This window comes from Triturus cristatus, chromosome 8 (genome assembly GCF_964204655.1).
Source record: "Triturus cristatus chromosome 8, aTriCri1.1, whole genome shotgun sequence".
Taxonomy (NCBI): domain Eukaryota; kingdom Metazoa; phylum Chordata; class Amphibia; order Caudata; family Salamandridae; genus Triturus; species Triturus cristatus.
In genome coordinates, this window is record NC_140591.1 from 159,138,087 (window position 1) to 159,159,991 (window position 21,905).

Below are 21,905 nucleotides of genomic sequence, written 5' to 3' on the forward strand. Positions count from 1 at the left end.
AAATGTAGCCCAAATATCACCCAGATGTAGCCCAAGTATAGCCCAATGACAGAATGTCCAAGAATGTTCTTAAAAACAACTAGAGAACTTACTGTCTTCATTATGACAAAAGTATGGCACACCTGAAGCCATCTTGATTGGAATAAACTGGTAACACTTAAAACATTTAATTTAAAAAGGAACACAATGAGGGGGTTCATTTTGCCATAGAAATTATGATTAATGCTGAAGAAAGAAAATGAGGGCACATTTTGAGTGACTTCTCAAATCCTCTTCTATTTCATTAAAAAATTCTGACATGCAGACTGAAACATGCACTTTTAATACCAGGAGCAGACTTCCATGGTGAGCAGTAGTTTTACTACAGTGATCTAATGAGCAACTAGAGTGCTAACATTCAGAATTCATGGCAAATGTGTGACATATCTGAACACCTTCATGATGGAATCAAAGTAAAAAACTGAAAGCATTTCCGACTGAGGAGACTGCAGTACATGAGGAAATTAGGAAACTTCATAACAAATAAATCTCCCAAGATGGCCACCGGAGACAAAAGAGCCCAAATGTAGCCCAAAATCACCCAGATATAGCCCAAATATAGCCCAATGACAGAAGTGTGCAAAACACTTATTATTTTGTGTTTTTGCAGTGTTATATAGTGCAGACTTGTCAGGTATTGGAGTGCTTTACATGAGCATTGGTTACATCACACAAGAACAAATTCATTTTGGTTGTAGACATGGGGAGACTAAGTGATTTGACCAGAATCACAGAATGTCGAGCTGAAGCAGAAACTTCAACCTGGTTCCCCAGTTGCAAAGTCTGCAGTTCTGGAAGTAACACCAAATCCTCTCCCCTAAGTGCAACATTTAATCAAGTTGTCAACTAGATAAAAAAACATAAAGATAACAAATAATTTAAAAGTGCTTTGTCGCTATTTGAAAACTCAGAAAATATGTCCTTATTTTAGTCTTTTAGAGCACTAACCATAATTTTGATGCCAATAAGACCCTCTCATATATGTAATTTCTAAAGGAATGCTCTAGGTATTACAGTTTTGATTACATCAAGATGATGTCAGGCGCTCCACACTTTTGTAATAAATATAGAATGTTAGCAATCTAGTTGTTCATTAGGATACTGTTGAGAGGCAGAGGCCAGGGGCACGGACTCTGAAAATTGAAGGCAGGTAGGAGGGTGCAAAGGCAACAATTTAACCACACTGAGCAGGCAGGAAGGGCCGTGGAAGCACAACAGACTATGGAGGGCAGTGGAAAGGGGGGCAGGGGCAACAAACCAACAATACAGGACTTGCAAGAGAGGCTGTTGGAGGTAAGATCTATTACGGGTCAAGGAAGCTAGGGGCGGTCCCCAGAGCCCCGGGAGCCACCACAGAACTGAGCAGGAGAATGAGTCAGGGACAAAAGGGGCACCTTAATTTGAGCCGGGGTGCCTAGGAACGCTTGCTCCAAAAATGAAGAAAACAGACATATGAGACATGGAATTGGAGGCAGAATACAATGGCAGTTTAATGAGAAGATGCAACTTCAAAGAAACCGCAGAATAGAGACCTAAAGTACAAAATACAGAATCCAGATAATCATACAGCTGTCATGATATTCTCTGTATCTCAATTAATGGACTGACAGAGAGAGAGAGAAAACACATCTATAAATGCATCATGAGAAACAAGTTACACCAAGGAAAATGTTACCTAGGGACACTCACATTTACTCTTAGAGCAAGCATTCCTGCAATTACAATACAACATCTTTTAAATGCAAAAGTAAAGAGAACAATGGTTAAACATAACATGACATTTCATATAGGTAAAATAGAATAAGATACTTCAAGCAAAGCAGAGCAAGACATTTTAAGCAAAGGAAGACAAGAGCTCCCAGTTCTTGGGGAAAACCTGCACAGCCTGTTAACCTACATACAGACGGCGAGGTTGTCCGTCGATATCTGTGGGTGCTCCCTTTTTATATCATTTTGTGGGCTCCTTTGCACGCTACATCTACCTACGTATGCTACCCAAAAGCTTCGTCTGCAGATTTTACCAGACATTTCGTCATTTACCCACTTAATGCTGACAATGGACTGGGTGAAAAGGTCAGTCTCTCAGGCCAATCGCTTATCGTAAGTTCCATAGAGCAAGCAGAAAATAATGGGTATTGTACAGGAATTCAATATATTCATGTATAAAATCTCCTCAGTTCTCCTAACTTGACGCTCTGCGGTTGCCACTTCCTTAAAAGCGGGAAACCTGCCCAGGAAGCAAGTACCAGTCCAGGATGCAGCCTACTGTATGTCGACAGCTTCAGGGGGATGTTGAACTTTGATACCGAGCACGGAGCACTCGGGTAGGGTGGGGGCTACTAGTTTGGAGCAGAAGGCCTCGCAGACCTGCCTTCAGACTGCTATACACTAAAATTGCAGAGCTATGGTCAATTTAACAAAGAGGCCTACATATTGAACAGAAGGGCCTACACAGGGGTTTTATGCTGGCTGAGTGGTAAGGATGTCTCAGGATAATTATATAGCAACACAGGACCCGCTGGTCAATTTAATACGGCCTACAAATGCGGCTGGCAGGGCAAGGACAAGGGTCTCATACTTCAGGTGTGGACAGAACGGGCCAGGGGCCCCCTGTGATACAAAATCTACCCTCCTTCAAGGCTGTGGCAATGTAATAGACCATTGTGGGCAGAAGGAAGAGGCAATGGTAGTACAACCATACATGCCAACAGACCCGATTCAGCCAGGAAACGTCCAATGTTTTTAAGCTCAAATGGGCTTTATTTGATCTGTCTCCTGTCTACAATATCCTCTTTTTCAATGTAACTCAAAGGGGAAAATCAATACCCCAGTTTTTTTTCAAAATCTCCCTCTTACCAAGTTCAAAATGTTCGCAAGTATGGTACATTGGATCATGGAAGGAAATGGGATAGGGACATGGACTTGGATAACAGAGGACAGGAGAGACATGGAGAGGTGCACCAAACTGACCCTGCAGGGCAGGCATCAGGGTTTGCAGCAGCACAATACACCACACAGGGCATGCAGGACGCGAGTGCAGCACAACAATCCATAGAAAGCAAGAGGGAGGGGACAGGACCATGCACATGGACAACAGAGAACAGAGGGGCAAGAGGCAATGGTAGCTAGCTGACCATAATGGACAGACAGGAGAGAAGGCTGCAGCATAACAGACCATAAAGGGCAGGAGGGACGGATCAGGGGCATTACAATGGAACAGACAAGCCAGGAGGGAGGGAGTAGGGGTCTGCACATGTAAACAGAGGGCTGGGGGCAAGGGGGCAGGGCAGGAGCAGCAAGATGGCCATGGAGGTCAGGCAGGATGGGCACTAGAAGCAAGACACAACATGAAGAGCAACAGTGAGACTGTGATGGCATACACACAGACCATGGAGGGAAGGTGGGAGGGGGTCAGGGGCAGCTAACTGACCACACAGGGAAGGTGGGAGGGGCCATGGCAGCACAGAAGACCATGCATGGCAAGTGGGAGGGTTAGTGGCAGCACAATGGCTATGATGGGCAAGAAGGAGGGTGCAGGGGCATGCACAAAGGACGATGGAGGATAGAAGGGAGGGTCAGGACCTGTGCACAGACAAGAAAGTTCAGGGGAAGGGGCCTCACAACAGACCACACGGGGCAGGCAGGAGGAGCAGTTGCAGCACAACAGACCAGGGAGGGCAGAAGGGTGTGGCAGTACAATGGACCATGTAGGACAGGAGGAAGAGGATAGAGGCATGGCATGTGGACAGGCAGGGTGGAGGTGGCAGGGACAGGTTACAGTCATCTGACAATGCTAGGCAGGTGGGAGGGGAGTGGCAGCTCAACAGAACACTCAGAGTAGATAGGAGTGGCAGGTCCATGGGACATGGTGGGCAAAAAGGATGGAGCAGGGGCATGCACAAAGACATCGGAGGGCAGGGGGAAGGAGAATAGGGGCAGCAAGCTAAGCACAGAGTTTAAGCAGGAGGTCAATGATGGGGCATAGAATTGGGCAATGGAGGACAGGAGGAGTGGACTGGTACATCATACTAAATTGAGGGCAGTGGCAGCACATCAGACCATGCATGGCAGGAGGGAGGAGGCTAGTCCATGGATTCACACAACAGAGGATAGGGAGGAGGGGGATGGGGCAGCAAGTTCACTGTTCAGAGAAGGCGGGTATTAGAAACTTTATTGTTTTTAAAACATTTTGTCTGTGCAAACTACTTAAAATATGAACAAGTATGCAGCATAATCTCACTTTTATTCAGGAAGAAGAAGACGTTAGTGACTGTGATTTCGGGCTCACTTGGCAAAAACACCCCCTGACCCTCCACCCCCTATCGCAAAATGTAATGCCCGTGAAAAGGGTAGGTGAACACAGTGTTATATAGAACATAGTCCTGAGAGCACGATTGAAAATGAAAACTAGATATAGTGTATGGTATAAACTATGCACCAAAAAGTGTGATATAAGATGAACCAGGCGTGAAATATAATATGCAATACATTGTGCGCAATGACAGATTCATTGGAGAGCGCGAGATAGCACAGGCACTAGCGTGTGCTATGCGATATGCGCCTTGGAGTGTAATATGCACAGGGCAGTGTTGTGTAACCTAACTAGTCTCTAAAGTTGTAATATAAAATATGTGCTGGGGAGTGTAACGTTGCATATGCACTGTGACAAAGATATGGATCCCAAATTGTAATATGTATGGCATAGCACTGTGCGTTATAACATAGGCATCGAGGAAGGCACGTTAGATGGGGCAATATAACCCGTGCGAAGACAAGTGTGGCATGACATTTTCACGGGGTGGTGTTACAGTGCACATGGGCTAGAGAGTGTCATAGCATATGCACTAGCTAGTGGAATACAATACAGAGGTGTGTGGCACTCGGCAGGCAATGGTGGGTGTAACACAGCATTGGGCTCTGTCAGGAGCGCGCTGTGACTCGCAAGTGATGTTCGTCCCCTTTCCAGAGAGTAAAATAAAAAGTATTACACATCCGGCAGTGGATGTGTGTTTTATTAACTGTGAGGGGGGTTTCTTGCATAGTTTTGGTCGAATTTTTGTCGAATCCCCTTTGAATGGCTTGGTGTGCATGTGTATTAAATGTGCCCGTCAATAGCTACCCATGTTTGTATAAATAAACGACAAGGGTGTCTACCGGGATTAGGCACGGTAGAGCATCAGACATGTCAGAGCTTCACTAGTGGTGTAAATACATTCCACGTGGATTAATTGCATGCATAGTCGCCTTTTAATGAATATCACGCAAATCGTCATGGTGATAGGTACGTACGGTTTGTCCAGCATGTCCTAGGTGTGTCTATAAATATATATTTTTTAAAAATAATAAAAAACAGTGGCCGGCCCTGGGGATTGGGGTCAAAAAAATATAATTAGGAGACAGGCCCTGGGGGATGGGGTCATCAGGGCCAATAAATTAGAATAAGAAGGGGAACCACACAGCCCCCCTTCTTAAAAAAATAAAATAAATAAAAGACTGGCATCGTGCCGGAGGCCATGCCCCCTCCATGCAGCACTCTGCAAACGCGCCCCCAACAGGCATCTCCAGTATGCACCAGGGAGCTGCGCTGCAGACAGGTGTTCTGAGGCCAAGCCCCTTTTTACACCTCTCTGCAACACAGCTCTGTGGTGCTTACTGGAGGTACCTAGTGGTCTAGTGTGACCCTAGGGACCCTTAGGATTCAAGGGGACTTAATCTCTCAACTTAGAACAGCCACAGGGCACGTTTACACAGTGGTGAAGGGAGGGGACGGGGCCTGAGGTGACGTGTGCAAACACGCACCATGGCACGTTTTAAATTGGGGATATAATTTCCCTTCAATACTGAGGGCCCCTGGGGGCTAACTAGCCCACCAAGTGCTTCCAGTAAGCGCCACTGAGCTGCATTGCAGAGAGGTGGTCCAGGCCGTGCCACTTTTTACACCTCTCTGCAACGCAGCTCTGTCGCACTTACTGGAGGTACCTAGTGGGCTAGTTGGACCCTAGGGACCCTCAGGACTCAAATGAACTTAATCTCCCAACTAAAAACGGACACAGGGCGTGTTTACACAATGGTGAAAGGAGGGGACGGGGCCTGAGTTAACGTGTGCAAAAACGCCCTGTGGCCTGTTTTAAGAGGTAGTTTTAATCCCCATGCCCTATTATATACTAGGGGCTTATAGAGGAGGTAAGGCTAATCACAGGGGGACCCCTACGCATAATGTTCCCTAGTGTATGTAGGTGTTTTCACTGTATTCTAAGTGTCTTTTAACATAGCACTGGCTCTAGGACTGGTTAGTCAGACTCAGTTACCACCAGTATCCGTCTGAAAAAGTTGAGGGTACAGGATGATTTTGCGACAAGGCTTCTTTCTGCTCTTCTTTTTGTTCTTTCTGCACGTTATCCTTCTTCCTGCACTTATCTTCGTATTTGAGGACTTCTGTTGCTTCTTTCTGCACTTCTTTTGTTTCTTTCTGTGCATTTTTTCTTCTTTCTTCACATGTCCTATCTCTGTAGGCATAGTTAGAAATTAGCATTTAAAAAACCTTTGAAATTAACAGAAAAAACCATAGGTTTCAGGCACGTTATAGTTAGGAATTAGCATTTAAAAAACCTCAGAAATTCACTGAAAAAACCATAGGTTTCAGGGGTGTTATAGTTAGCTGGACTTTTCACTTGTACAAAACCATTGAAATTCCCCCGTTATAGTTAGTTCAGCTAACTATAACTCGCGCGCCCGCAATGCACTGCTGATGACGTCACATATTACATCACTCATGACATGGTCAGTGACATCACTCATGACATCACTGATGACATCTCAAATGACATCACTGATGACATCACTGATGACATCATCCTTGTGATAGAGTGGCAGACCTCCTCTCACCTTAATATAACCTTTGATACACACATTCAAAAATAGAGACTAAAATTTTCAAAACAATGGACATACCAATACCAGTTACAACAACCTCTTCAGTAATTCTAAGATCCACATACACATCCACTCATTCACCAACAGTCCAATACAGTCACTCATACATGTACTCACTCATCATATGTACTCATACACCTATACATCCTGTTACACAATGCCACTCATCCATAGTTACTCACACACATAGTCACTCATGCTAATAAAGAATCAAACATACATTTACTTGCATATACAGTTATACACACACCACCACACTTACTTCCACGGAAACTTACACATACTTAGTCTTTTAAACAATCACTTATAGAAACACATACTTATTCATACAGGAACTCTTTCAATCTCTCACTCTCACATATACTCACATATATACACCAATAGTCACATATACTAGTTTAAAACATATGTAGTTACTCATAAAGACACTATTGAGACAGTCATTCACTCACTAACACACCCATACACACACTCATCCACCCATACAGTCCTGCACACATACTGTGTTCAACACATACAAACAGTGAGTCACTCATTCATGCACCTATGCACTACGTAATACCCCCACCGAACCATGCAGACACTCAGACTGATACTCAAAAAACCAACTAATAACCTATATAGACACCCATGTAGCTACTCACCAACCCATGCAGCCACTTATACACAAAGTGAGAGACTGATACAGATATTTACATATTTAAACATTACTCACTAAGCCATGTATTCACTATGATACACTTAATCAGTCAGTTACACAATCAATTTTTCAAAAACAAATCATCCATTTAGACACTTATATACCCATTTATTCTTCCATCGACCTTGAGATATACATATATAAAACATATTTAATTTTCAGAATAACACACATTCACTGGATGATGTCATCAGTGATGTCATGAGTGATGTCATTTGAGATGTCATCAGTGATGTCATGAGTGATGTCACTGACCATGTCATGAGTGATGTAATATGTGACGTCATCAGCAGTGCATTGCGGGCGCGCGAGTTATAGTTAGCTGAACTAACTATAACGGGGGAATTTCAATGGTTTTGTACAAGTGAAAAGTCCAGCTAACTATAACACCCCTGAAACCTATGGTTTTTTCAGTGAATATATATATATATATAGATATAATATTGTATTGCAAAAGACGCAGCACTCCAGGGTAGAATTTAAAGAGTTTTATTTCTTGCCACACTCAACCAACGCATTTCAGCTCTTTCCCACAGCTTTGATCACGGTTAGTGAGTCCTTTCTCTATTGCACTTTAAATACCCTTGTGGCCTTAAAGTGGCGGCATGGGATTTGTAGTGCCATTCAGAATTGAAAAACATTATTAACAATATTTACAAAAGGATTTCTATCATTGCTATTAGTTTTGTATAATTGAGTTAGCGCTTAATTATTTGATGATACAGTATCGTGCAACATAACTATTCAGAATGAATTCATTCATTTGCATAGTGCTGCTGTTCACTGTATTTTGTTTCTATTTCTGCTGCATAGTACAGTGGCATATTGTTTGTCTTCTTTGTAATGGTATAGTACACATTTTAAATATTTGCAGACAGATGATTGTCAAGAGTTCTTTTATGTCCATTTTTATTTTTTTAACTGATTTTTCATCCCGTTCAAAGATGTCATAATGTCCTGAGTTGGACTTTCATTCCAAATGCACAAACCGTTCCTCATCATTATTCATCCCTCTCGGGCCTTTGTTCTGAGTCTAATGATGTAGCGAGACTTGATTTGGGGTAGCTTTTTCATCCTGTCCCCTCCACGCTCATCTGGTGTTATTGTGTGGATTCCATAATCCAATTTATTAATCGGGGAGATATATATATATATTTGTTATAGGAGTATTTCACAACTATGTCAACTTGACACTTCTTGGCATATCCATGACCATTAATTCATTTGTTTAAGCTCTATGCGTGGTTTACCTACCACAGCAATCTTTTCAGACATGGTTGCTCCCCAAAACTTATGCAACTGTTGTAGAGAGTCTATACTCTCTACAACAGTTGCATAAGTTTTGGGGAGCAACCATGTCTGAAAAGCAAGGATCCCAGATTTACCAGGACTGTCCTGGTTTTTCAACATCTAACTAGGCTAATTTCATTGCATTTAGCAAATGTCCCGGACCTAAAAGGTGGTTAACTAAACCCCAACCAAAAGTAATTTAATAAATTCGACTATTTGTGTGAAAGTTACATTAAGTTCCCATTGTGCCTCATTTTCTGCTTTCTTTGTTCGTGAATGGTCAGTGAAGTAATTCTCTGCCCCTATATTGATGCAATATTGTTGCCTTGCATTCTATTTTTGTGAAATATCATGGTTTTTGTTTTTCAATATTTGATCACCCTAAGAGTACCTATTAATGTAGCTTTGCAAATTAATCATAAGGAAGCTGACATCCATTGTTATTTCATTTACCTTGCATTGCTCTGTGTAATGAGTTAGGTGGTTTGCACCTGGTGCGTGGCCTTTTAGTCCCTTCGCCATGCTTTCCTTTCTTCTTTGTGGTTTCTTGCTTTTTGACATAATTTTGATCTGTATAAAGTTGCAACCTGCTCAGTTCATTTTATTCCATATAGGTTCCTTCAATGCCTGGGCTGCTGTTCCATTGGATCTGTTCAAGAAACAGCCTTCTGGAAAACAAAGCTTTCCACTGAGCAGCAGGCCAAGCAGCAATAACCCTGTCTCGGGTACTGTAACAGCAGAGGTATGTTATTCACACCTTTCTGCTTATTTGATAAAAACATTCCACAACAATTTTATTTTTACTATTACTGTCCAAATGAGCATTGTAGTCTGCATACAATAAAAAGTAAATATTGTTAGTGTGCTTTAATGTCCACAAACTCATATAGACTATTTCCTTCAGTATTGCTGAACTATGTCATCCTCCATGCTGGCAGTGCAAATTCTGACACATTTGTAATTGTCTGCCATTGTGGCAGGAGAATACTCCATCAAAGTGACTGTCTCTACTGCTTGCAGTATCATTTTTGGAGGGAAATCTGTCAGAAATCCACCAACGGCTATATTGGGTAGTAAAATCTCCACCATCTACTGTGGACAAATGAAGCCAACCATCAAAATGGAGAAAAATTGTCAATGGCCACATATTGCACTGACTCCTACACATGCTGACCATGTTTCTCAGTGTGCTAGGTAACACTGTACTCAGTTTTTCATAAAAATAGCAAAGTGGTCTTTCCTGTGCCATCTCACTTGTTGCCTGAATTTACATTTATCTGGCCCGATAGCCTAATACATTGAGCCCAGGTATCAAGCACTAACATGGCTGTAGAGTGGACTACATGCATTACGTCACATTATCAATAGTATAGTAAGTCACAAAAAAGTAAGCTAAATGACAGGAATTGCAATAGGGGTTTTGTGTATTTTGTGTTTAATGCATCACCATTCACTGTGATTAGTAGTAAACTGGCTTTTTAATATTTACTGCAATGTAGTGTTATTTTCTCCAATACTTTATTAAAATGTGCTTTTCTTTCAAGTTTTCCTATGTAGAACCCACAGAGCTAAAATCCTGGCAAGTTACTGCCCCACCTACTGCTACAAAAGTGGAGAAAGATCGGACGGTGATGCCCTGTGGTACTGTTGTCACTACTGTAACAGCTGTAAAAACCAAACTTCGAACAGAAGGGAAGACCTCTGCTGTGAACTTAGGTTAGCAGTAAATATGTAAAAGAAATACTGCTTTTTAAGGTCAGCTTTATGGTGTATAAATCCACACTTTTCCAAATTATGTTTTTGTAGCCACATATTAGCAGTCTAAAAAAGGGCTATTGCTTTCATAAGCCTCATCACCTCTCAAGTGCCTAACAGGGTGGCCATATTGAAAACCTTTCTTCTGGAACATTTCTCCTATTCCCGTAATAATGAAAAATCCACAGATTCACCCAGGAACTGGTTTGCTAAAGAATTAAAGGTATTTCACAGAATGCCACATTTAACATGTTCTAATAACAAACAAACTTTATATTGTAAGTGCAGAATTCTAGTATTCAGCAAAATGACTTTATGCCACAGTGGTATTATCCACCCTGGACTGCCCATGAAATGTGAAGACTACTGCGTATCTGGATTAAGCTGAATAACAGAGTATTCTCATTTATTTACTTTATGAACACGTGTTCTTCAAAAAGCTTTTGCTATCATGTAAGTGGTGCAGTTCTCCTCTCTCAACTGACCGATATAAAGGATATATTTCAATAAGCAATATTGTACATTTTTAGAGCTCTTGGACTCTGCTTCTTCCAGCAGAATTCCTTTGTAAGCAACAAGCTTGTAAATATGAGCAGTGATGTAAAGAAAATATTTACAAAGAAGGGAGCAAATATGTGTAACTAAACTCCGGTTGAGCAGCTGGGAAATCCTCTTTTCCAGTTTTCTTTATTTGATTCAATCTTCACTCTTTAAATATAAGATTTCATCCTGTGTGATCTGAACTAGATTACACCCGTAATTTGCTGTCCCTGAATGTGTTTTCACCTACATTCTTGCTGCTGAATGAACTGTATTAGCCAGCTCTTACTACACATTTGGAAGCACTCTGTCGCTCATGTCTTAATGCTACTTTTTTTTTTTTTACACAGTGAGAATATATATCTTCCTGTCAAGTAGTAATAGAGTTTCATCAGTTCTGTTTACTTGGAGATGATGTGGTTTTCCAAGCTGCTGAACAGAATCAGGTTCTGAAAAATGTGGTTCTCAGACAGTTTTACCATGCCCACATTAGCAGGAGAAATGATTATGAAAATGTATACCTACCTCTTGTTGCTAGAGCTGAATCCATTGCTTAATTATGAATGACATCCTTCCACTCCCACCTATGTTTTCAGACCGCATCTGTGATCCTAAGTAAACTCTATATACTGTATCATTGGATCTGAAAGAAACACGTTAGTTAGATTCCTCACCTTAGAATATCCCCAGGCGTCAAACTGGATCCGGAAGATTTTTCGTAAGCAATACCCCTTGCGCGTCGCTAGGCGTCGTCTGCGGTTCCGCGCGCCGGAATGACGTCGTCGGAGTACTTAGACGCCGCCCTCGCGCGCTGACGTCAGTTCTTCTTTTTTCCGCGCCAGTAAGCGCAGATCCGGGAGAACTACCCCTTTAGTCACTTTTTGACTAACTTTTTCGATCCTTTTTGATCTTGTCTCGACTCCGGTGCCGGTAGGATGCCTGGTTTTAAAGCCTGTGCTGACTGTAGCCGCTTGATGTCGGTTACGGACCATCACCGCCGGTGCCTTTACTGCTTGGGCCTCGACCACGACGCGGAGTCGTGTTCGGACTGCAAGGCCCTGACCTCGAAGGCTAGACGGGAGCGGTCCCGTAAACTTCTCGAGGTTCGCCACTCGGCTCCGCGCCCCTCTCGATCCCGGTCCAGGAGGAGGTCCAAGGATCGGTCGCGGAGCCGCAGCCGACGTCATCATCGGTCGTCGGGATCCAAGTCTTCGGGTAAGTCGAAGCACTCCAAGAGGCGACACCGCTCTTCGGACTCCCCTCGCCGGTCGCGCGACTCGGCCGAGGGTCAGGGTGGTTCCACCCTCGCGGCTCCGGCGGAGCCGCAGGCGCCGCGCAAGTCCCCATACCCACCGGTCCCTGGGACTGACGCGACGCCGGCGGAAGTCAGTGCCTTCCTCTCGGCCATGAGGAACCTGGCTCCGCCGTCGACGCCCGCTGGCGCGCCTTCGGGCCCCGCGGACCCGACTGGACAACCTTGACTGCCGGCGGCTCCGGCCCCGGCGCCGTTGACGGCTCCGGCCTCGACGCCGCAAGTGCCCGAGGGACCCGTTCCCGAGTCCCCGCCGACGCCGGTCGACCTCGTCACGCCTCCTCCGCCGGCGTCGAGCCCCGGTTCAGCCCCGGTCCGGGCCCGGCGCCGATACGGCGTCGATGGACGCCGAGTTCGGCGCCGCTGGAGACACATTTTGTCTATCGCCCGGCTCCGATCCTTCCTCCTGCATACCAGGAATCGGATGATGGGGACAACTGGGAGGGATCCGAGGATCCTATGGCCGTTCAGGCTCAACTGTCACAGGACTGGGCAGATGAACTGGGGGAGGCCAGTGGTCTGGATACCTCTCCGGACACCGGATTCATCTCTCCTCCGACTGTGGCTTCGGAGGAGGGTGCTGCTTTCTTTGTGGTGCTGCGCAAGGCGGCCGCAGCCCTTGGGCTCGAGCTACCTGCCGTGGCTGTGAGGACTAACGTCCTCACTGAGGTGCTTCAGTCTGCAGCAAGCACCACTGAGCCTCTGCTGCCATTCAATGAGGCCCTCACTGACGTTCTGCAGGGCACCTGGTCCAAGCCCTCCACAGTCCTTCCTGTGGATAGGAACGTCGCCAGGCGCCACCGCCCTGCTCCGGGCGACCCCAGTTTCCTGTCCCAACACCCTACCCCCGAGAGCCTGGTTATCCAGGCCTCTACCTCCCAATCCTCCTTCCCGACCGCTCCGCCGGATCGGGATTCCAAGAGGCTGGAACAGTTCGGCAAGAAGCTGTTCTTCTCCCTTAGCTTGGGCCTGCGGTCTTTGAACACCGCCTGCCTCTTGGACCGTTATTCCCACTCTCTGTGGGATACGGTGGAGGACGTGCTGCCCCTGTGTCCGGAGGAGGTCCAGACACGACTTACCCAGGCTCTGGCCGATGGGAGGGATGCAGCACGACATGCTATCCGCTGTGGGCTGGACACTACGGACTCGCTGGGTAGGGCGATTTCTACCTCAGTGGCGCTTAGACGTCACGCCTGGCTGCGGTCCATGTCCTTTTCGGGCGATGTCCAGAGCACCCTCATGGACATGCCCTTTGATGGCACTCGCCTTTTCGGCGAGAAAGCGGACAGTGCGCTGAATCGCTTTAAGGACTCCCGGGCTACGGCCAAGTCCTTGGGCCTCTCGGCCCCGCGGTCGCAAACTTCCACCTTTCGCCCCTTTCGTGGCCAAGGAAGGGGTGCCTCCTCACGTGCGCCTAGCCACCAACCGCAGAACCAACCTGCGCGCGGTCGCGGACGTGGTTTCCGCCGAGGCGGTTCTGGAGGACGACGCGGTCAGCCCACCTCCACCCCGGCAGCATCCGCCTCAAAGCCTTCCTAGTCCGAGCTTTCAGGCCCATTCCACGCCAGTGGGCGGCAGAGTTCGCCATCACCTGCACCCACCTGTCCATCACATCGGACAGGTGGGTGCTGCAAATCGTCTGAAGGGGCTACTCCCTCCCCTTCGAGACGACCCCTCCAGCCATGCCACCGCAGAACCACCGTATCTCGGGGGATCATTTGAATCTTCTCCACGAGGAAGTTTCGGCCCTCTTGGCTAAGGGGGCCGTCGAGCGCGTTCCGAGCCCAGAAGTAGGTCGTGGTTGTTATTCCCACTACTTTCTGGTTCCCAAGAAGGGCAAAGGAGGCCTACGCCCTATCTTGGACCTCCGGAACGTCAATGTTCAAGATGTTAACTTTGGCTCAGGTTCTAGCTGCCCTAGACCCTGGAGACTGGATGGTAGCGTTGGACTTGCAGGACGCATACTTCCACATCCCCGTCCTGCCGGCCCACCGGCGTTACCTGCGGTTCACGGTGGGCCAAGAGCACTTTCAGTTTACCGTGCTCCCCTTCAGCCTCACCAGTGCCCCTCGGGTGTTCACGAAAGTGATGGCGGTGGTCGCAGCTCATCTGCGCAGATCAGGGGTTCCAGTCTTCCCCTATCTCGACGACTGGTTGTTGAAGGCGGGCTCGCCCCAGACAGTCGTCTCCCACCTCCAGACTACGGCGGATCTCCTGCATTTGCTGGGATTTTCCATCAACGTGCCGAAGTCACACCTGAGCCCCTCTCAAAAGCTCCTCTTCATCGGAGCGGTTCTCGATTCGGCGCAGTTCCGGATCTATCCGCCGGAACAGCGGGTCCGGGATATACAGGCCCTGATTCCCATCTTTCGGCCTCTATCCTGGGTTTCGGTCAGGCTAGTGTTGCGGCTTCTGGGGCTGATTGCCTCCTGCATCCTACTAGTGCATCACGCCAGGCGGCGCATGCGGGCTCTGCAGTGGGACCTGAAGTTTCAATGGGCCCAGCATCACGGCAACCTGTCCGACCATATCTTGATCTCGGAGGGCACTGCACGGCAGTTGCAGTGGTGGCTCACGGACCGCGATTGCGTCAAGGGCAAGAGCCTCTCCCTTCCCCAACCGGAGCATGTCGTAGTGACGGATGCGTCCCTCCTGGGATGGGGTGGCCATATGGGAGAGGCGGAGATCAGAGGCCTCTGGTCTCCGGCGGAGTCTCGTCTCCACATCAACCTGTTGGAGTTGAGAGCGATCCGACTTGCACTGAAAGCCTTCCTTCCCTCTGTCAGGGGAAGTGTCGTGCAGGTGTTCACGGACAACACCACCGCCATGTGGTATTGCAACAAACCGGGCGGGGTGGGGTCGTGGACCCTTTGTAAGGAGGCTCTGCGCCTCTGGACGTGGCTGGAACACCAGGGCGTCACCCTAGTGGTTCAACATCTGGCGGGCTCTCTGAACGCCAGAGCAGACGAACTCAGCCGCCGGTGCATGATGGATCACGAATGGCGTCTGAACTCCGAAGTGGCGCAAGGTCTCTTTCAGCAGTGGGGAGAGCCTTGGTTAGATCTATTCGCCACCGAAGAGAACGCGCAATGTCAGCAGTTCTGCGCGTTGGAATTTCCAAGGCGGCACTCGCTCGGCGACGCTATTCGTCACGAGTGGAGTTGCGGTCTGTTGTACGCCTTTCCGCCTATACCACTTCTGCCCAGAGTGCTGAAGAAGATCAGGCACGACCGGGCCCAAGTCATCTTGGTGGCTCCGGATTGGGCACGAAGGTACTGGTATCCCGAGCTACTCAGTATGTTGACCGATCCTCCGATACATCTGCCCCTTCGGGAGGATCTTCTGTCGCAGCGGCAGGGGACGGTCCTCCACCCGAACCTGTCCAGCCTCCACCTCCATGCGTGGATATTGAGCGGCGGCAGTTGATGCCATTTGACTTGCCTCCTGAAGTCTGTGATATCATTCTGGCAGCCAGGCGTCCCTCCACAAAGACGGTATACGCCTGCCGGTGGCACAAATTTGTGGCATGGTGCACAACAAAGGCTGTGGATCCCCTTTCCGCCCCTCTTTCTGAGGTTCTCCTCTTTCTTCTTTCTTTGGCCCGGCAGGGCTCTGCCCTGGGCACCCTGAAAGGTTATCTTGCTGCCATCTCTGCCTTCTTACGGCTTCCTGATCAGCCTTCTCTTTTCAAGTCCCCTGTCGTTACACGCTTTCTAAAAGGCATTACTCACACGTTCCCTCCTGTCCCTTTTGTAATGCCTCAGTGGGACTTGAATCTTGTTCTCACATTTCTCATGTGTGCTCCCTTTGAGCCTCTTCATAATTGTCCTCTTCGTCTGCTGATGCTTAAGACTGCTTTTCTGGTAGCCATCACCTCGGCTAGATGGGTGAGTGAGCTCCAGGCTTTATCTTCAAAGCCTCCTTTTCTCTCTGTTCATCCGGACAAGGTTGTCCTTCGGCCTCGTCCCTCCTTTCTTCCGAAAGTGGTGACTCCATTTCATCTTGGGCAGTCTGTCACCTTGCCCACCTTCTTTCCGCCTCCTTCCAAAGAGGAAGAGAGGCTCCACCGTCTGGACCCAAAACGTGCGCTCTCCTTTTATTTGGACCGCATAAAGCAGTTCCGGGTGGACGACCAACTTTTCGTTGGATACGTGGGTGCTAAGAAGGGGAAAGCTGTGCACAAACGGACCATCTCTCGGTGGGTCGTTTTGTGCATCAAACTTTGTTACTCCTTAGCAAAAAAGGACCCTCCTGTTGGGCTGCGCGCCCATTCTACTCTGGCCACGGCGGCTACTACTGCTTTGGGACGAGGTGTCCCTTTGCAGGACATCTGTCAGGCGGCAACGTGGGCTTCGCTACACACGTTTGCCAGGCCAAGTCCGGAGGGATGGCTTCTTTGGCCGTTCTGTCCTCCAGGACTTTCTGGTGTGATCTTGGTTCGCAGACCCACCACCGGGGATGGTATTGCTTGGGTATCTATTCTAAGGTGAGGAATCTAACTAACGTGTTTCTTTCAGATGAACAAGTTACTTACCTTCGGTAACGATGTATCTGTAAGAAACATTAGTTAGTTAGATTCCTCACCGACCCACCCATCCTCCCTGTTCTGCGAACTGACATCTAGGGTTAAGGTTATCCTTTTCAGGCCCCTAGATTTTATTTTGGCACCAGTGTCTGTCTTTGCATGGCTCTGCGTTCCTGGCGCGGAAAGCTATGTACAAGAACTGACGTCAGCGCGCGAGGGCGGCGTCTAAGTACTCAGACGACGTCATTCCGGCGCACGACGCCGACGATGGATGGGGAGCCGCAGACGACGCCTAGCGACGCGCAAGGGGTATTGCTGACGAAAAATCTTCCGGATCCAGTCTGACGCCTGGGGATATTCTAAGGTGAGGAATCTAACTAACTAATGTTTCTTACAGATACATCGTTACCGAAGGTAAGTAACTTGTTCTTTACTATAGGTTCTCTGCTTTGAAGACCATATTTTAACTTCATCTCCTTAGTGTTTGGGTTTTTGACCGGTCATAGGCCTAACACTGATCTGTACAGCCCAAAATTTTGTTTAGCCAGTTGGAAAGAAAATTGGGTATTAAAAGTTAGTAAATATGTTCCATTGATCATTATGTAGACAGTTTACCATAAGGTCTTTTTTTGTAATCTTAGATTCACCTGCAAAGACCCCACCAAAGGTAAAGGTGATTGAAAAGGATTTGTTTGTTCAGGTCCTTCCTCCCCTTGGTGCTCCTGTCAGCAAAGCATTGTCTTCCTCAGACACAGGTAAGAGCAAAAATTCAAAATTCTCCTTAAAATTGTCTTTTCACATTTTGTGTAAATGTAGACTATTCTTCCTTGCCTGTGAATGGCAAATGTATAATATATTCATTACGTTTGTAATGTAATTAATGGATAATTTTTCTATTCGTCTATAACTCATATGTTCGAGGCATATGAGCTGCAGATTACACACTGTGCATAAATCGCCATCTGGTGTTGGGCCTGGATGTTTGCAGTTGTTTTTCCTCTTGGAAAGTCTTTGGAAGTCACGAGGTATGTGTCTCCTCCTTTAAATCGTATTGCGCTTCGGCTCCCTCCTCAGATTGTTTTTTTCCGCCATCTGGCTTGGATGTGATATTCGCGCTCCGGTTCCGAACACTTTCCAGTTCTTCTATCGACGCGCAATCCTCACCCCAATTCGCAGTATTGTTTTCGATCGCGATCTCCACACTCGGCGCGGCTCTCATCGATCAAGACCTTCGATTCCAGTCATCTACGACGGCCTTCGGACCTACCCAAGCTCCTGTCCTGGCTAATGGAAAGGACTCCCTTCAAGTAGTGCTCTCGATGTGGGTCCAAATTCCCCCACACCGACCTTCACGAAGTATATAACCTCTGCCTCTCCCCTGAACACGAGGCTCGAGACTGTCCGGCCTGCAAGTCCTTCCGGTCCAAAAAACCATTCGAGACCGAAGGGCACGAAGAACTTTGGCACACTCGTCGACGGCGATTCCAGATGACATCTTCGGGGAAGGCGTCGACGCTCCAAAAGGACAACACACCGACGAGGGCCTCGTCAGCGCCTCCGAAGCCGACGATTCAGATGTGGAGGATATCACTCCGGCACAGAGGGTTGTGAGTACCGAAGTCCACCCCCCCCCCCCACCCCCACCCTCGACAGCACCGAAAAAGGCTCCGGTCACGCCTTCGCCTCCAGGCCTAGGCAAGACCAAAGACACTGCTTCCCACACCGCACCTTCAGGACCGGTAAAGAAGCCTATTAAGCCTTCCGGCGGCTCGGGCCAGCCCACCGTCGGTGCCGAGAAACATTCCTCCGCACCGATGCCGAAAAAGAAAATGGCCTCGTCCTCGGCACCGAGCTCGATACCAAAACACTCGGCACCGAAAACCAGCTCCTCGGTACCGACGCCATCCCCGGAACCGAGCAAAAAACACAAGGCCACCGACACAATATCTCGAAGCCGAAAACCATCTCGGCACCGAGTAAACAGACTGCCCTTTCCAGGCTGCATAGTTCCAAATTGCGGACTAGCGCAGACTCTAAAACAAGAAAACCGACGGCCCCGAGGCCTTCGGCACCGGCGGACAAACCACCCTCGGAAGAACTTTTTACACCTGATCCATTGCAAAAGACATTGATCAAGGACTCCAAAACCGGGCATTTGATGCTCCGCATCAAAAAGAGACGGCTGGAAAAGCCTGCTCCAGCTCCACCTCCAAAGAGGAAGAACTCTGCTACCTCCCCTTTCAGAATGCCTTCACCACCTCCTCCACCCCCTCCACCTTCCCCTCCTCCACCTTCTCCTTCTCCCCCCCACCTCATCATTCCCCCACACCCTCTCCGGATGATGATAATGATGATGTCTATGATGACATAGGGGACGTGCCCCAAGACTACAGGGGACCCCATTCCCACAGGCTCCCCAGTCCCATGGGACACTATAACAACATCCCTGACATTCCTAACGTCCCGCAAGATGATCTCTACCCTTCGAGACCATCCCCACCTGAAGACTCATTAGGGTTCAACCACTTACTCCAAAGGGCTGCACACTATCACGGGGTGGATCTACATACCGACCCCGTGGAGGAGGACTTCTTTCTCGATACTTTTGACACCACGCATAGGGCCACCTCCATACTGCCCATGCTCAAAGGAGTTATCAAACACGCGCCGGAGGTCTTTAAAGACCCAGTCAGAGCCAGGGTCATTAACCCGCGCATTGACAAAAAAATATAAAGCAGCCCCTACAGATCCCGTCTACATCAGAGGGCCAGCACCACTAGATTCCCTAGTAGTGTCTACAGCATGAAAGAGGGCCAACTCCCAAGCGTCAGGCGAAGCACCACCACCTGACAAAGAGTCCACACTCTTGGACGCATCCGGCAAGCGCACTGCATCCCAAGCTGCCAACATATGGCGCATTGCTAATACACAAGCGCTACTGGCAAGATACGACAGGGCCAATTATGACGAACTAGAAGCCATAATGCAACACCTCCCTGACAAATATAAAAATAGGGCAAATGAGTTAATTCAGGAGGGCGAAACCATTACCAATACCTCCATCCTCTGTGCCCTAGATGCAGCTTACACCGCCTCCAGAGCCATTCATACCAGCATCCTCCTCCGTCGCCATGCCTGGCTAAGGATCTCCGGTTTTAAACCAGAAGTGCAAGCTTCCATCCTGAACCACCCCTTTGACTAGGAACATCTGTTCCGCCCAAAAGTAGACGAGGCCCTAGGAAAAATGAAAAAAAGACACAGATACGGCGAAGTCTATGGAAGCCTTACAATCACACCCTCCCAGGCGCTCCTTTCGCCGCTCTTCCTTTCGGAGCACATCCAGAGGGTCCTCCTCTGACACCGCTTCCACGTCATATAAGGCCCCTACCCAATCCACCTTTTCAAGGAGTTACCAAAGAGGCGGCTACAGAGGCAACAATAATAAAGGCAGAGGCAAGACAAACACCGCCCGCTCTGCCTCCGTACCAACCCAATGACTCCCCTCCACTCCCCCCAGACCATCCCACTCCGGTCGGGGGCAGACTCCAAAATTTCCTTCCTGTCTGGACTACCATCACCTCAGACAAATGGGTAATACAAATAATTTGGTCAGGCTACTGCCTAGAACTAATATCTACCACCCCAAACATTCCACCCAGACAACGCCCAATGTCACAGGAACATCTAACACTACTAAAGCAGGAGGTAATCTCCTCCCTCCTACAAAAGGGGGCGATAGAACGGGTTCCTACCAAACAACAAAATATAGGGGTCTACTCCCTATATTTTCTCATACCAAAAAGGGACGACACTCTACGGCCCATCCTAGACCTCAAGCCCCTAAACCAATACATACTCAGACCATTTTTCACATGGTAACACTTCAGCAGGTACTTCCACTGCTCTCCCACAACGATTTCCTGACCACTTTAGACCTCAAAGACGCCTATTTCCACATTACTGTTCACAACGCTCACAGGAAGTTCCTCAGATTTGTAGTGGACGGCCAACACTACCAATTCAAAGTTCTCCCATTTGGAGTCACGACAGCACCACGAGTATTCACCGAGTGCCTAGCAGTAGTGGCAGCACACCTGCGGAGACGACACATCCATGTCTTCCCATACCTAGACGACTGGCTAATAAAGGCCAGTTCATACAACCAGTGTGTACAACACACGTACGCCACTATCCAGCTACTTCACCAACTGGGCTTCACAGTAAACTACGCCAAGTCCCATCTCCAACCGTCCCACGTAAAACAATATCTGGGTGCCACTATAGACACCTCAAGAGCGCTAGCCTACCCCAGTCCTGCCAGGATAGCAAGCATTCAGGCTCTACGCACCAAATTTCAGCCACAACACTCTCTTCCAGCTCAAGAGTTCATGCAACTAATAGGGATGATGGCCTCTTAAATATTCATAGTACCTCACGCAAGACTCCAGATGCGTCCTCTCCAAGAGTGCTTAGCGCGCCAATGGAACCAGGCCCAGGGTCAATTAACAGATCTGGTGTTGGTAGACGGTCATACCCATCGCTCTCTACAGTGGTGGACCACCAAAAACCTTTTCAAAGGGTGACCGTTCCTGGACCCGGTTTCTCAGATAGTACTGACAACGGACGCATTGCTCTCCGGCTGGGGAGCTCACCTATTACATCACACCATGCAGGGCAGATGGACACCTCTACAAAAGTTACTCCACATCAACCATCTGGAGTTACTAGCCATATTTTTAGCCCTAAAATCTTTTCAAACACAGATTTCAGGCAAGGAAGTCCTAGTCCGCACAGACAACATGACAGCCATG

The 21,905-nt window shown here is 47.8% G+C and overlaps 1 protein-coding gene across 1 annotated transcript in view; it reads left to right on the forward strand.

Annotated features, from left to right (window-relative positions):
* The window catches only part of C2CD2 (C2 calcium dependent domain containing 2), a 426,997-nt gene that overhangs the window by 295,765 nt on the left and 109,327 nt on the right, over positions 1-21,905 (forward strand). The window contains exons 9-11 of the mRNA XM_085621220.1: positions 9,577-9,704; positions 10,507-10,678; positions 17,736-17,849. Coding sequence (XP_085477346.1) covers positions 9,577-9,704; positions 10,507-10,678; positions 17,736-17,849 — 414 coding nt within the window. The remainder of the gene's footprint in view (positions 1-9,576; positions 9,705-10,506; positions 10,679-17,735; positions 17,850-21,905) is intronic.